Source organism: Sapajus apella, unplaced genomic scaffold (genome assembly GCF_009761245.1).
Source record: "Sapajus apella isolate SASKATOON/1434 unplaced genomic scaffold, GSC_monkey_1.0 scaffold12, whole genome shotgun sequence".
NCBI lineage: Eukaryota > Metazoa > Chordata > Mammalia > Primates > Cebidae > Sapajus > Sapajus apella.
In genome coordinates, this window is record NW_022436952.1 from 1,436,811 (window position 1) to 1,452,913 (window position 16,103).

Below are 16,103 nucleotides of genomic sequence, written 5' to 3' on the forward strand. Positions count from 1 at the left end.
AGATCTTTCCACCTGATTTAAGGGAGAGATCACTGGGCTGTTTTGAGACTGAACCCACGTCTTAGGGGAAGGAAGGTCACTCTTCTGCCCTCTACCCACAAGAACATACTGTAACTCTACTGTTTTTCCCATCATCAGAGAGAGGGAGAGAGAGAGAGAGGTGGATGAATGGTGAAAGACAAGCAGCCTTCATTCTTTTAACTTTCCCTGGTACCTGCCTGTACAGGTTTATGGTGGGATCTGGAGGGGATCCTAACTTGGTCAAGTGGATCACTGACTTTGCAGTTTCCTCATTAACTGATGGCAGGAAGCCAGAGGGCTGGGCAGCTTCCACCCCTGCCTCCCATTGTGAAAAGAGAGTCCCTTTTAAATCCTCCCCTGCTTCACCCCACAGGGCTTTGCCCCCCCGCAATTCCTAAGGCATGGCATATGGATCCACAACGTCCTTGTTTCCACCATTTTTATTGGCTGCTGCTAATGTGGTGTGAGCATATCCCCTGCACTCTCCCAGCTGGGAGTAGGCCCCTTTAGAAGCATCTGGGATTGGGTGGGATTGCTTAGTGGTTGACTCTTGGCAGGAGAGGGGGTAGATGAAGATGGTAGGCTGCAGAACTGACACCTCCACACAGCAAACAGTTCACATATGTTTGGCTCTTCACTATAATGGAGCTGCACTCTCCATGCCCCCCTGGCCTTCTACCCGCTCAGTGCTGGGATCTTCCTTGCTCAGTTGTGTTGGTCAGAAAAGCATCAGATTCTGAGAACACAGGCTCCATGGTGGGCCCTGGTGTGAGGGAGATACATGGCTTCTGTTCTGAATTCACTGGAGGGAAAAGAAAAAGTGATGGAGAAACCTCCAAGGTGGGAAGAAAGCAAAGCTGCAGCCAGGTACCATTCCCTGGGCTCTCCCTCCCTTGGGCCCGCCCTCACCATCCTGCCAACATCCCCGGCGAATGTCACCCCCTTGCTTGCCCGGTGCTCCTGGGAGCCGGTGCTGCTGCCACTCAGGGAGTTCCTTCGCATGATGCCTGGGAGCAGGATGGGGGAGGGAGAGCAGTAAGTGAGGAAAAGGGAGGTGGGGAGAGGGGGGCTAGTCCCCCGGGGCAGACCCCCAGGGCCTGGAAAAAACAGTGGATAGGAAGGGGTCTCAGGGAAAAGATGGAAGCTGGGTGACTGCAGTCTCACCAGGGCCTGGGGGCTCAGAGCGCTGTAGGCTGTTGCGGCGGGAGGTGGGGAAGCTGCCCTTGGAGAGGCGGCGCTGGCGGCTGGACAGCATAGCAGCTGGGGCCACAATACCCGGAGGAGGCTGCTTCCCCAGTCGGCTGTATAAGTCTTCAATTTCCTTTTTCTGTAGTGTCTGTAGTGTTTCCACCTCTGATAAGTGCCTGAGGATGCACGGAAGGCATGAAAGGGCTAGCCACACCCCTCGCTCTCCCAGGTTCACCTCTTGCTCCTCCATCCTCCCCAAACTCACTTCTGTCGAAGACTCTGCAGCTCAGCCCAGAACTCTTCATCTTCCCCGCTGCTTTCTGACTCCTCGCTGCTCAGACACAGGCTGCTGTAGGAGTAGTTCATCCACACAGGGCTGGGTTGGCTCAGGGGTGGGGGGCTGTCCCCACCTTGGAGTTCCTTCCCATCATCTCCTTCTTCCTCAGCTCCAGCCCCCAGACCCTCAGCTGCACGGTCGCTCTCAGCCAGAGCTTCCCTGGTCTCTGGCCCGCCTCCAGCACTGTCCTCTGTATCTGAGCTCTCTGAAGTGAGCTGAGGGGTTGAAGGTTTCGGAGAACCGGAGAGAGTGGGGGATGCTGGCTGCAGGGGAAGAGGCTCAGCCGGTTCCTTGGACGAAGTCACTTGGAAACGCCCAACAAGCTGTGGCTTTCCCTCTGTAGGGTGACGAGGAGGAAGGCATGAGGAAAGGAGAGCATCAGTGACACGACAGACAGCAAGTAGGGATGATGACGGGGGAAAGTCAGTGGTCAGAGGCCTCACCTTCAGAGATGGGTGCCAGCCTGGCTTCACCTGGGAGGGGCCGAGCAGGAGTTGGCAAGGCCTAGAAAGTGTGGGTCCATGAGAAGGGAAAAGTGTAGAATGGAGTCTCCCTAATCATCCCTCTTTGTTTTCTACTCACCTCACTTGCCACCTCAGCTGTGTGGGGTGAAGGGCTCTCCTGGCCACAAGGAGCAAGGGGAGGGGGAAGTGGCAGGCTAGGGAGGGGACTAGGAGGGGCTGGAGGAGACTGGGAAAGGAGCCCGGGCGAGGGGGACAGCAGGGACTGGGCCACAGTCATCACAGCCAGTGAGAAGGCACTAGCCAGAGAGAGGAGAGGGGCTGCTGTGGTGGAGGGGAGGGAAGAAGTGGAGGGGCACAGGGGAACAAAAGGGGGACTAAGAGTGACCTGAGAACAACTGGGAGAGAATGCAGGTGGAGAACTCGGGAGAGAACTCTGGGGAAACTGAGAGGGTGGGACTGGAAACTCGGGTGCACTGGAGAATGGAAGTGGAGAGTAGGGGGGATGGGGAACGGGATTTGAGACCTGGGAAGAAATGGGGGAGAATGGGGAGGGGCTGGGATGACATAGGGGAGAAGTGATGGGGAAGATGGGACCTGGGGAAACAGGGGTTCCAGGAGACAATGGAGTTCCAGAAGATGAGGAGGTAGAGAAGCCTGCCCAGCTCCTGTGCTCCAGGGAGTTGCTGCTCTGGGGCTCTGCTGGGAAGGAGGGTATGTTGAGATGACAGTCCCACATGTCCTATACCTTTCCCAGGAGCAACCCCAAGGGTTAGGTTGAGCAAGGACAGAACAGTACATACCGTTGGATGAGTCTGGGAGGGGGACGGGCAGGGCAGGTAATGGTGCTGGCTCCTCCTGAGGCAGAGAAAGAAGTCCACAGTCACAGTCGGTAACAGCAGTCTGAGATGGAAGGTTTCAGACCAGGGTTCCTAAGCTAGGACCCATGAACCTCTAGGAGTCCACACATGAGTTTCAGGGGATTCAGCAGCATATGTGCTGAAATTTAGCGGTAAAAGGGCATAATGTCTGCAACTTACTCTCAAGTGGTTCAGAAAAATATAATGATGTGTGCACACATACAGAGAGGGGAGAGGAAGACAGAATGATAATGCTAAGGTGGCAAAACACAATTGGCAAATCTGGGCAGAGGGTATCCAGGGGTTCTTTGTACAATTCTTGCAACTTCTCTCCACAAGTCTGAAATTATTTCAAAATAATGAGTTAAAAGTATGCATTGAACAAGTTTTCTAGAACAAGAGTCCATGGCTTTCATCATATTCTCAAATGGGGTAAGGGCCACTGTTTTAGGGCCCGAGAGATGAGGAGGAGTTAGATCCAAGTGGACTGCTGAAGGCAGAAAGTAATAAACCCTGGAGCAGAGAGTCCATTTTCCCTGGAAGTGTCCAGAGGGGTCTGACCTGGGTGCATAGGGTGTCTTCAGCAGCCTCCACGGGGCCAGTGTCTCTCTTCAACAGGGTCTCCACTCTCTGGATAATCTCCCGAATCCGTCTGAGAAATCCGTCTCGCTCCGAGGGCAGAATGAACTCATTATACACCTGGTGAGGGTCAATAGGATGCGGGGGTAGAGTTTGTTGTCTCACTCATCCCACTCCCCCTGCTTCTAATAAAAAATCAGGCAAGGCCCAATGGCTCACAGCTGTAATCCTAGCACTGCTAAAGGCCAACCTTTAGTAGAAACCCTGTCTCTACTAAAATACAAAAATGAGCTGGGCATGATGCCAGATGCCTGTAGTCCCAGTTACTGGGGAGGCTGAGGCAGGAGAATCTCTTGAACCCAGGAAGCAGAGGTTGCAGTGAACAGAGATCACATCACTGCATTCTAGCCTGGGCAGCTGAGTGAGATTTCATCTCAAAATAAATAAATAAATAAACTTTTTACTGCTTCTGCCAACCAGCAACCTAAAACAAGCAAATACCTATTGTGTTCCAGGCACTGTGTGGTGTAAGGAGAAATACAGCCTAGAAGGAAAGGTTCTAACATTCTTAGGATGCATGTATATACCAGATACTTTGCATATATTATCACGTTTAACACCACCAACTTTCTGGGGTCTACATTAACATTGCTGTGGTGCTGGGCGCTGTGGCTCATGCCTGCAATCCCAACTCTTCAGGAGGCAGAGGCGGGAGGATAGCTTGAGCCCAGGAGTTCGAGACCTGCCTAGGCGATATAGCAAGACACCATTCTCCACAAAAAGGAGAAAAACAAAAAGACAAAAGAATTGCTGTGGTAGAATTAAGATAACCAATGCTCAAAGAGGTTAAGTTCAGTCTGCCTAAGGTCACAGGGTTTAAACCCACATCTACCTAAATTTTTATATTTTTAGTAGAGAGAAGTCTTCACCATGTTGGCCAGGCTGGTCTCAAACTCCTGACCTCAAGTGATCCACCTGCCTCGGCCTCCCAAAGTGCTGGAATTATAAGCGTGAGCCACCAAGCCTAGCCTATTCTTTTTTTTTTTTTTTTTTTTTTTTTTTTTTTTTTTTTTGTGTGACAGAGTTTCACTGTGGTTGCCCAGGCTGGAGTGCAATGGCATGATCTTGGCTCACCACAACCTCCGCCTCCCGAATTCAAGTGATTCTCCTGCCTCAGCCTCCCGAGTAGCTAGGATTACAGGCATGTGCCGCCACACCCGGCTAATTTTGTATTTTTTACTAGAGACAGGGTTTCTCCATGTTGGTCAGGCTGGTCTCAAACTCCTGACCTCAGGTGATACGCCCGACTCAGCCTCCCAAAGTGCCGGGATTATAGGCATGAGCCACCACACCTGGTACGGCCTATTCTTAACATAGTGAGGACTCAAGTGTAGCTGAGTGTGCTGTGAATTTTAAAGGCCATACTTTGGAATTTGGACCTTACTCTAGAACCACAAGTAGCCACTAAAGAATTTGGGATGAAAAATCAACAGATCAGATCCAAGTCTCAGGAGAACTCTGCTGCAGAGGCATGGAGGGTGGACTGAGTAAGGAGAGAAAAGAGGGGAAAGGGCTGTGGGTGTATGGAGTGGGGTCGCTTTGGCTGTGCGGGATCAGAAGGGGCTTGAGGCCCAATACAGAAGGCTCTCAGGGTGAGAGACCCTTCAGTAGATAAAGGTAGAGGCAGGAACACACCCAGCCTCTTCAGAGGACCATTCTGAAACCAGTATGGCTGGAGGGAAGACTCTGAAAGGGTCAAGTGGTTTGACAGGAGGTGATGAGCCTTGTGTGCCAGGTGAGATTGTGTCTTTGTCCTGGATACAAGGGGAATGCCATGATGGAGAAGCTTTAGAGAGGGCTCCTGATGCCTTTGTTTCTCCCACTCTCTCCCCTCCTTCACCCCAGGGGCTGGCATCCACCTCCCCTACTCCACTGAAACTGGTCTCCCACAAAGATCTTCTAACAAAAGCCAGTGTGGCTTCCCTGAGGATTCACTGTAACACCACCTCCATGAAACTCTCTCCTCACTCAGTTTTTACTAACATCCTCCTACCTCTCTGGCTTCATCTCTGTGTCCTTCCATGACCTATCCTCCCGCTTCCCATTCCGGAATGGATGGTATGCACTGATACACACTCGCCAGCCCTCTATGTCTCTGGCTTTGCAGGCTCATCTCCCTTCACTCTCAACTCTGTACTGACCACTCCTTAATCCACCTCTCTCCAGCCCTGCTGACCCATTTCCCATGGCTTGCGAGGATCTTGGTCTTGGCTTTTCCTTCTTCACTGCAGCTCATCAAGTCTCCTTAAAAAAAACCTTTCCTTTCTAACTTCCTCTCTCCTTTGGTGGCCTACAAGTTGTCCTTGATCTCCCTTCTCCCCAACTCCCTATCATATCAACTCAGCAAATATTTATTGAGCATCTACTGTGTACTAGGTACTACTGTATTATATCAATAAGCTACTGGATTACAGAGTAACTAATTTTCCCGAAACAACCCTCAGATTCACCCTTTCTCCTCTTCCCTCCCATAAGCCACCCTCTTCTTTGTCCACATGTGGCTCCCTGGGCCGAGCTCCCAGTTATTTTCCCTTCTCTAACCCCCTTTCACATCCCATGGCAGATGGTCTTCACAAAGCCTACTGTCACCATGTTACACTCTGCCTTTTTTTTTTTTTTTTTTTTTGGTGCAAAGTCTCACTCTGTCTGCCAGGCTGGAGTGCAGTGGCGTGATCACAGCTCACTGCAGTCTTGACCTCTCAGGCTCAAATGAGCCTCCCAAGCAGTTGGGACTACAGGCATGTGCCACCACACATGGCTAATTTTAAAATTTTTTTGTAGAGATAGGGTCTCGGCTATGTTTCTCAGAGTTAAACTCCAGGGCTCAAGTGATCCTCCTACTTCATCCTCCCAGAGTGCTGGGATTACAGGTGTGAGCGTCTGGACCCAGCCCACTCGGCCTCTCTTAACACTGTCTATCCTGTAATCTGGGCCCACGCTACCTACCCAGCTTCACTTCCCACAGTTCTCCTATAGGAATCTTTACTTCCAATGATAGTGGTTTCCTCATGAAGCCCTCCCAGCCCCATATTCCAAGTCGTTCTCTACTTGGAATGCCTTTGCTTATGCTGTCCCTACATAGGGATGTCCTTTACAGCCTTTCCACCCTTCATGGTCTTTCTCGCCCATCCACCAAGATCCTGGGTAAGCCTACTGTCCCTGCTGTCCAGCCCATCCTTCCCTACAGCCACAGTATTGCACATCTACCAGGCACTTAACACATAGCACTTGTGTGCACCTGGTCAATGTGAGTCAAATTGCTCCAGCTGAGAAGCCAAACCTCACTGGATAAACAGAAGTCTCCCCAAAAACAAGGGCTGAGACGTCCTCAGTATTACTGTGTTAAGTGTCAACCAGTGCTTTAAAAACCCTTGCTGTCGCCGGGCGTGGTGGCTCATGCCTGTTATCCCAGCACTTTGGGAGGCTGAGGTAGGTGGATCATCTGAGGTCAGGAGTTCAATTCCAGCTTGACCAACATAGTGAAACCTCGTCTCTACTGAAAAATACAAAAATTAGCTGGACGTGGTGGTGGGCGCCTGTAATCCCAGCTATTTGGGAGGCTGACAGGAGAATTGCTAGAACCCAGGATGCAGAGATTGCAGTGAGCCAAGATTGCGCCATTGCACTCCAGCCTGGGGGACACGGAGACTCCATGTCAAAAAAAAAAAAAAAAAAAAAAACCCTTGCTCTCGGATCAGTGGGTTTCAGCCCCAGCGGACATCAGGAGGGAGACTCTTGTTCCAGATCCAAACACTCTGTCCTCATCTCTCTCCCCCTCACCATGGCAGCTGCGATCTCTTCTGGGCTGTCCCCATCCAGATCAAATCGGAAGGTCACCATCTTGCTGTTGTGGGTCTGTAGCTGGCACTCAACCACTCTGTCATTCTGGTCTGAGACCTTCAGATTCAAAGTCAGCAGAGGGGAAGAGGTCAAGCCCTCTGTCATCATGCTGTGTCTCCACCCTACCCCAGCCAAGTGACAGTAGCCAGATTAGACTTGGAGATAAGTAGACCCAACCCCTAAAGTCTGGTATTAAAAACTAGATTGGCTGCCTCTTGAGTACCAGTCACACACTGCTTCTCCCCTTTTCTGGTTGACCTCCCCCACATCCTGTTGACACTTCCCTCCTGACCCTGTAGGTTACTCTCCATCTCCTGTGCCCCTTCCTTACATTAGTGACCCGCAGCCGGGATCGGGGTCTGCGCCGGAGATTCCTCCCTGGGGGTCTCCTCGTTTGTGCCATCCCTTCTCCCACATCGCTAAGGCCTGATGCTGCATCTGAGGCATAGCTGGAAAAGGGAAAGGACATAGAATGAGTGCCTGAGAAGACACTGGGACCCCAGTGACCCATGTGTCTCATCCTGGCACCCCAACTTACCCTAGAACATACCTGTCCCCAGGGGAAAAGTCACTTCCAGGGCCAGAACGTGGAATAGATAGGGCAAAAGCCTGAAACAGGATGAGGGTTCATGAGGTCAGGAAGATAACTGTTGTGATCTAGGGAGATGTTACCAAGGATGCTGGGAGGATATTACAGAATTGGATGGAATTAGGGAAGAGGAGGACAAGAGTGGTGGATTCCCAGGGACATCAGGCTGGATCATGAGATTGGGTTTCTCAAGGAGGGAAGTAGGCCATAGGCTTGGAATGGCTGGGAGCCCCCCATGTGACCCCCTCTCACCGAGGGCAGGCAGAGATGGGACTCAGCTGGGCTGGATGGCACCCCCCTAGGGGGCTGAAGGGCAGGGTCTGAGGCATCCAGGAAGCCGGACGAGCTGAGGTAGCCATCAGTCTCGCAATCCGCTGGTGAGGGAGGGAGGGGATCAAAAAAAGGGGAAATAAAAGGGAGGGAGAGAAGAAGGGGCCTGCCTAAGCAAGGGGGGCCTGGAGCTGTGGGAGAGTTCCTTCCAGGAGGGAGCTTCGTGGCTACAGGTGGAAGGCAGGGTAAGTGACTACTGCAGGGGGTGAATTTCTGGGTTGGGGGCAGAGGCCAAGGTGTTTTGGGACCTACGTCTCAAGATCAGAGGTGACTTACAGGTGGTAGATGAGTAGCTGGCGTGGCGGAAAAGGAAGGGCTGGTGCTGGTCTGCCTCTGGCTCCTCAGGCTCAGCAGGGAAGACACTGTGGGGATGGGGAGCCATGGGCACAGTTGTTGGTGGAGGTCCTGGCTCCGGTGGGAGTGTCTCCAGTTCCCTAGCTTTACGCAGCTTCTCACGCTTTCGCTGGATGGCGGCAACCCGTTCTCGTACTGCACGGGCCACTGGCTGGTAATCGGCTTCACAGACCAAGCCCAGAGCCACCTGGAGTTGGGATGGGGGTGAGGAACACAGCTTGGGTCCCCCGCTCAAAGATCCATCAGATCGCTTCTTGGGACCTCCAGAATATGAGAGGAAGGAAACCAACACTTCCTGTTTACCCATTATGTCTGCTAACTAGTAGCTCCTTACGTTATCATCACTAGATCCAACAACCTTGTGGGATAAATCTTACTGTCCCATTTTAGAGATTAACGAAGTGGCTGGTTCATAGTCATACAGTAAGTCAGTGGTTTCCAATGGGGAGAAGAGACATTTGGCAATATCTAGAGACATTTTTAGTTGTCAGAACTGGAGGGTAGATGTTACTGAATCTAGTGAGTAGAAGCCAGGGGTTCTTTTCAACATCCTACAATGCACAGGACAGTCCCTAAAACAAAGATGTCAACAGTGCCAAGGCCAAGAATCCCTTGTCAGCGATGGATCAGATTTGATCTCAGGTCAGGTTGGCCAGTGCTATGGAGACTTACTCTAAATTTCTAACACATTCTGAGGTTCTTGACCCACCATAGGTGGTCTCCACCCTTGCAAGTGTCATCTCTGTATTAGAAATCCCATACTTGGGGCCGGGCGCAGTGGCTTGCACCTGTAATCCCAGCACTTTGGGAGGCTGAGGTGGGTAGATTACCTGAGGTCAGGAGTTTGAGACCAGCCTGGCTAACGTGGTGAAACCCCGTCTCAAAAAAAAAAAAAAAAAAAAAAAAATCCCATACTTGGGGCTGGGCACAGTGGCTCACACCTGTAATCCCAGAACTTTGGGAGGACAAGACAAGTGGATCACTTGAGGTCAGGAGTTTGAGACCAGCCTGGCCAGCATGGTGAAACCCTGTCTCTACTAAAAATACAAGAATTAGCTTGGCATTGTGGCTTGTGCCTGTAATCCCAGCTACTCGGGAGGCTGAGGCAGGAGAATCGCTTGAACCCAGGAGGCAGAGGTTGCCATGAGTTGAGATAGTGCCATTGCACTCCAGCCTGAGTGACAGCGAGACTCCATCACTCCCCCAAAAATCCCATAGTCCTTTCAGGACTTCCTAAGCCACCCCCAAGCCTCTGCCCTTGCATCTCACCCCTCTTCTCTTCTACCAGCTTCCATTCATCACCTCCTCATTCCTTTTAGCCACAAGCTTTGATGTGTGAGTAAAGGAGGTGGAGCAGGGTAACCTGATTTAAAATCTGAACCACCTCAGTTTCAATCCAGCTGTTCCACTTCCTTACTTGAGGCTCTGGACAAGGTATTCAACCTCTCTGAATTTCCATTTCCTCATCAATAAGTTGACATAAAACTGCTCCGTATGCAGGATGGGTAGCAAAGCTCAAATGCATGTGAAAATGGTTGTTGTTTTTAGTTGGAGTTTTGCTCTTGTTGACCAGGCTGGAGTGCAGTGGCGTGATCTCGGCTCACTGCAGCCTCCGCTTCCTAGGTTCAAGCAATTCTCCTGCCTCAGCCTCTGAGTAGCTAGGATTCCAGGTGCATGCCACCATGCCCAACTAATTTTTTGTATTTTTAGTAGAGACAGGGTTTTATCATGTTGGCCAGGCTGGTCTCAAACTCCTGACCTCAGGTGATTCGCCCACCTCAGCCTCCCAAAGTGCAGGGATTACAGGCGTGAGCCACTGTGCCCGGCAAAAGTGCTTTAAGCCATGTACAGATATGGGCTATGAATGAGTTCTTACTATGTGCCAAGCATTGCCAGGGACAGAAGAATCAATAAAACACAGTCTGTCCTCAGGGAGAAGTGGAGAAGAAAGGCAGGAACTTATTCAGGTTTAAGACAGGACCCATGGTGATGAGTGCTGTAACCAAGAACCTGCTGAAGTGGAAAGGAGCATTTAAGTTGGACTCCAGAGGGGATGGCTTTCCAAAATCGATGGTTCTGATCATGTTGGAAGAAAAAGAAAAAGAACAAGAGGGAGGGAGGAAAGAGGGAAAAGATAAATTGGCAAGAAGGGCATTCCAGGAAGAACAGCTGGAAGTAAAGCAACGACGCTGGAGGACCCTAGGCCCCCTCTTGTAAAGGAAAACTGGGTGTGCATGCGCGTGAGTTAGGGCTGGAGAGGCATGGAGACGCTGCAGGAGATCTTGAGAGCGGGGATGTGGCCTGCCCCCATCGCTGCCACCCCTCCTGCACCCATCCCTGTCGCACTATCCCCTCTGGTCAACGCCCTTTACACGCCCAGTGGCAGTACAGTCTGTCCTCCGCTCACCATCTCCTGTGCCACCTCCTCGGCCACGTCCCGGCCCAACTGGAACAGGAACTCGATGGCCTGGTTGTCCCGTGGGCGCCCCCCGCGCCGCGAGTCCTCCATGCGCAGCCAGAGCTTGAGGCCTGGCTTCTCGCCGTCGTCCTCCTCCGCTAGTTCCACGTGCACACCGCGCTCCTCACGGAAGAAGGCGTGGGCCAGGAGGTCCTGGATGGTGAACCTGAGGGTGAGGCGGGGGTGAGCCGAGCCCACCGCGGCCCGGGCCCCTACTCTACCCATGCTCTGCCCTTTCACCCCCACCTCTCGTTCTTATCCGTGCGTATGCAGCCTTCAATGATCTCCTTCACCTCGGGTATCTTCACCTTGTAGAAGCTGTTCGGCTTTGTGCCCTGGGGGGAGGGGTTGCATGACACCTCCCATCCTCTGACCCCCCAGCTCTCAGCTTCACACCCCCCACCCTTTACTCCACTCTTGCCTTAGGCAGCTGCACGTGCAGCTGCAAAAGCCTGACTGCTACTGCAAGATTTGATTTCAAATCCCAGTCCCCCCAACCAACCCAAGTATTTACAGTGTGACCTTGAACAAGTCTCCCTCTGTTTGTTCATCTGTAAATTGCAGGGAGGAACATTTGCCCTGCTCACCTCGCCGGGCAGCTGGAAGGATTGGATGTGAGACTGGATGAGAAACTGTGAACTCTCGGGAGCACCGCACACATTATTATTCTAAATAGCATGTACATCTTTCTGGGTTCACCAAGGCATCTCTGTGTCTAGCCCGTTTCCGTGCAGGCAAAGGGCATTGACTGTGGGCTGGCCGGGCAGGAAAATGGGAAGTGGACCTGGAATTCCCATTCCTGCCAACCCCATCCCTCTCACCGAAGTGACCTTGCGGTAGATTTGCGCGGCATTCTGGCACTCGGAGTACGGGTACTCAGAGGTGGCCATCTCCAGCATGCACATGCCAAATGCATACACGTCCACAGCCTCATCATACTTTTCCTCATACATCTCGGGGGCCATGAATTCCGGGGTCCCTGTAGGGTTCACAGCAGGGATCAGGTTGCTGGGCACTCTGGCATTGTCCTGCCCCTTGGGCTAGGAAGCCCTGGGCAACCCTGCACATGCAAGTGACCCCAGCCCACAGTGGGGTTGAGGGGGGATGCCATAGATCTCCCCAGCTTCCCTGTGGTCTGGTAATTCTGTGGACCTTGAAGGGCCTTGCTGAGGGGAGGGAGTCCCCAGGTTCTCTTCAGAGGTGGGGGGAGGAAGGACCTTCCTGGAGAGACCCACCGATGACACTCTTGGCAAAGGAGGCGCGCTTGAGTGTGGCCAGGCCCAGGTCCCCGATTTTGACAGAGCCAGTAGGGCCCGTGATAAAGACATTGTCGCACTTGAGGTCCCGGTGCAGGATGGGAGGAACCCGGGAGTGTAGGAAATGAAGCCCCCGAAGGATTTGGCGGCTCCAGCGCTGAAGGACTCTCGGTTTCATCTCCCGAAACCGCCTCAGGTACCTGGGGGAGGGAGCATAGCCAGGGTCGGTGGGGGACATGTCCTCGGGGGAGGAGCCCTCCACTGGGAAGCTCCCCCTGCAGCACCTTGCTGCCGCCTCCTCATCTTCTGCCAGCATTCTCCTAGCCTATGTCTGCTCAGCCCCAGGGAGAAACTGAGTCAGGGGATGTGGTGGATAGACATGATGTTACCAAACGGGTTGGGAGGTAAATAGATAGGGCTTCTGCGGAGGTGCTTTGGGAGTGCAGGAAGAGATGACTAACTGCCCCGAGCATGAGGGAGGGCTTCAAAGAGGAAATACTTTTGTATTGCATCTTGAATGATGAGCAGAAGCTCAAAGGTGAAAGGGAGAAGGGATGGAGATTTTCCAGGCAGACAGGACACCATGCTCAAAGGCATGGAAAAAGCCAGGGCAGGGCAGAGTGGGAGGAGGTCCCAGGAATTCAGTGTGTCTAGAACTTAGGCTGAAAGTGGGGCTGTATCCTAAGCTTGGCAAAGGAGGCACGCTTGAGCGTGGCCAGTGTGAGCAGATGAGCCCGTATGGGTTTTATCCTGAGGCCATGAGAAAACTTGAAGGGGTTTTAAGGAGGGGAGTGACAGTTCAGATTTCCGACTGGGAAAGATCCTCCAGGCTGCAGGAAGATAGGATCACTTAGAGGGTGGCAGAGTTTGAGAAGACCCTTTAGGGGGCTGCTGCAGGGCTCCAGATCAGCAAGGTGGCATCGAGGTGGTGGCGTGGATGGAGCAGTGAAAGCCAGGTAGGGAGAGGTTAAGGAGAGACGTGGAGACAGACTGATGAGGGGGCAGAATGGAGAGAGAGGAGTCTGGGGAGACATCCAAGTTTCTGACTGGAGTGCTAGGTGGACTTAGCCACTCACCAAGGGAGGGACACGGTTGGGTAAGGGGAGATGGCGAGCCTGGTTTTACACCTGGATATAGACAGTTTGAGGAACCTGGGAGTTCAGGAAGCAGTGGGCACACATCCCAGCCTCCCTCCCCCCACCCACTCATGCGCAGAGCTCACGTCTTGAGCGTGCCCGAGGTCATGAGTTCGGTGACCAGCACGATGCAAACCTGGCCCCTCAGCACCGACTTCCACGAATCGTAGAAGCGGACGATGTTGGGGTGCTGCAGCCCCTTGAGCATCTCCACCTCCTCTGAGAAGCGCTGCCGCTCGGCTCTAGACAGTTTCCGAGTCTGTGGGATGGGGGACGGGTGTCATGTCAGGCCCAGGACACCCATGGAAAGGAAGAGGGACACCTGCAGCGGGGTTGGGGAAGAGGTGAGGGTTGGTTCCCACAGATGGGGTGGGATTAGTGGGATCACTCGCCCAATGGGCTGCAGACCCAGAACTCTCCAACAGTACCCATGTAAGCTGCTCCAAGGACACAACCAACCTGGGCCTGGGGCAGCCCCCTAGACCCCCTGCTGGACACAAGCGCCTTTATGCAGCCCCATCCGGGAGCCCTGAGCTCAATAGTGCCTTTGTGGCTGCCCAGACCGGCCATGGGGCGGGAGGGGGCGCCCGGGGGATGGCAGAGAGCAGGCAGCAGGCGGGCAGCAGGAGACCGCTGGCAGGGAATTGGGGCCGGCAAGGGGGTTGGCCCCAGAAACCGGGAACTGCTAGATCCAGACTGAAGGCGGGAGGGCTGTGGAGGGAGGCACAGAGAAAGAAAGAAAAGATCCAGGACTAGGCGCCAGGAAGCCACCCCCCCCCATGGTATCCCCCCCCCGACTCCTCTCCCTCCTCTCACCCCCCAGTTTGGCTGCCTCTCCTGGCCTGGCCTAGAGCCTGGGGCGCGGCACTGGCAGGCACAAGGGGCGAGCCCTGTTCCAGGGCCAGAGAGGGACCCTTCCCTTAGGCTTTGTCCCCCGATCTGAATCCGAAGCTTCGGTCCCCAAGTTGACTGGGTTCTCCTAATCCACATGTAGCATGGGAGCAACGGGAGGAAGGTCCTCCTGAAGCCCATGGGCTTAGTGCCTTTAGGTCTGGGAAGGGAGAGCACAGGTAGGCAGTGGGATGAGGATCAGAACTGCACTTATTCGAGAGCTGGGTCTCCCTATGTCCCCCTCCTCGCAGCTGTGGAGAGGTCCAGAAGTCTGACTGCTCCAGAAGGGACTAGGGGACCCCATTCTGCTACAACTTCCCTAAATCTTCTGGAGTTGGAGAGGACCCTTGCCCAGCTTCTGGCTTCCGGTCTCCCAACCTCCTGGTCTGCAAATAGGTGGGGGATGGGGAGGAGTGAGGGGATCAAGAGGACCAGGGTCATAACTGAGGATCTCAGGACTTAGGGGAGAGGAAGGGATTGTGGATACCCACCAGCAGGAAACTGACCTGAATTGGCTCCCCAACCCAACTTCCTATCCTATCTTCCACCTCTCAGGGTTGAGTATGGAGACTTTAAAGTGAGAATGTTTATGCCCATGGGAGAGTAACCAGACACCACCTGCCTCAGTTTCTCCTGCAGCCAGAGTCAGCCAGATCATTCAGGGCAAAGACAGCAGAGGTGTCTGGACATTTGATTGGAAAAATACATCCTTCCCTTGATGCTGTCTCCCCCACCCTCTGTCTCTCATCCTAAGACCTCCAGAGTCCCATCCCAAGGTGCCACCGAGGGGGCGCCCAGCCGCACCTGCAGCTCGCACCAGGCCACCTCCACTGTGGTGTCGGTGTCTAGCCCTCGATACACGGTCTTGAAGGAGCCACGTCCAATCTCGATGTCAAACTTGAGGTATCGACCGTCGGGGGACGTTGCCACAGCCTGGGTCTCCATGTCCTCCTTTTCTTCCTGCTCCCGCCGTCGTTCTAGGGCCACAGCTTCAGGGACCCTCAGCGGCTCCCTGGACCCCGGACCCACTGCAGAGTCTGGGAGCTCGGGACGCGAGGAGTCTGCAGCCTTCACAGGGGCTCCCTTGGCCCACGTGCCCTCAGAGGGTTCTTTGGAGCCAGGCGGTGGGCTCCTCGTGGGGCCAGGACCATTGGAATCCGGAGGATCGGGGGGTTCCGGTGAGGGTGAGGCTGGCAGGGACCAAGAGCTCAGCAGCCCCAAGTCGACTGAGCTACGGCGGCTGAGACGAGAAGAGCGCGGCCGGGGCTCTGCCTTCCCGGAGAAGCGCCGAGCTCGGCGGGGATGGGGCCCGGGGCGGGGCGGCCCCGTGGAGGCAAGAGGCTGCGGGAGCCGGAGGGCCAGGTCGGCCTCAGTCTGGGACATGGGGACGGCAGTCTCCGTGGCCGGGGGTGCCAACATGAGGAAGGGCAGAGCGTCGAAGGGCGGAAAGCCAGACGGTCAGAGAGGCGGCGGCCTGACAGGCGGACCCGCTGGGTGCGCAGCGCTCGGGCTGAGCAGCTGGGGCCCCAGCCCCTGGCTCGGCCCGGCCCCGCCCCCGCCCCGCCCCACCCCGCGGCCCGCCCTTGCCCCCCAGGGCCACCCCTCCGAGTGGCTCGGGCAGTGTGGATGAACAACCCCTCACCTTAGTCGCCGCCCCACCCAGCAGCTTCCCCTTATCTTCCGAGCCTCCCCGGCCCCCGGCCGCAGTCTCAGTCCGAGACCGCGTTGTGTCCTCCCGCACTA

At 54.2% G+C, this 16,103-nt stretch overlaps 1 protein-coding gene across 8 annotated transcripts; it reads right to left on the minus strand.

Annotated features, from left to right (window-relative positions):
* Positions 1-445: 445 nt before the first annotated feature.
* WNK4 (WNK lysine deficient protein kinase 4) lies at positions 446-15,903 on the minus strand. 8 transcript variants are annotated; one of them, XM_032279558.1, is made up of 20 exons: positions 15,165-15,903; positions 13,929-14,180; positions 13,556-13,728; positions 12,313-12,533; positions 11,899-12,056; positions 11,324-11,412; positions 11,027-11,243; positions 8,542-8,806; positions 8,188-8,309; positions 7,885-7,955; positions 7,678-7,795; positions 7,287-7,403; positions 3,429-3,566; positions 2,811-2,865; positions 2,129-2,709; positions 1,990-2,050; positions 1,475-1,883; positions 1,186-1,385; positions 931-1,028; positions 446-823 (listed from the first exon to the last, which is right to left on the minus strand). In XM_032279558.1, exons 1-20 carry the CDS (start codon positions 15,777-15,779, stop codon positions 821-823), a joined length of 3,963 nt encoding a protein of 1,320 aa, XP_032135449.1. In that variant the 5' UTR covers positions 15,780-15,903; the 3' UTR covers positions 446-820. The 8 variants fall into 8 exon arrangements, with proteins under 8 accessions (XP_032135449.1, XP_032135446.1, XP_032135448.1 ...); XM_032279555.1 differs by having other exon boundaries at positions 446-1,028; XM_032279557.1 differs by having other exon boundaries at positions 446-1,028; positions 7,897-7,955; positions 15,165-15,902.
* Positions 15,904-16,103: the final 200 nt, after the last annotated feature.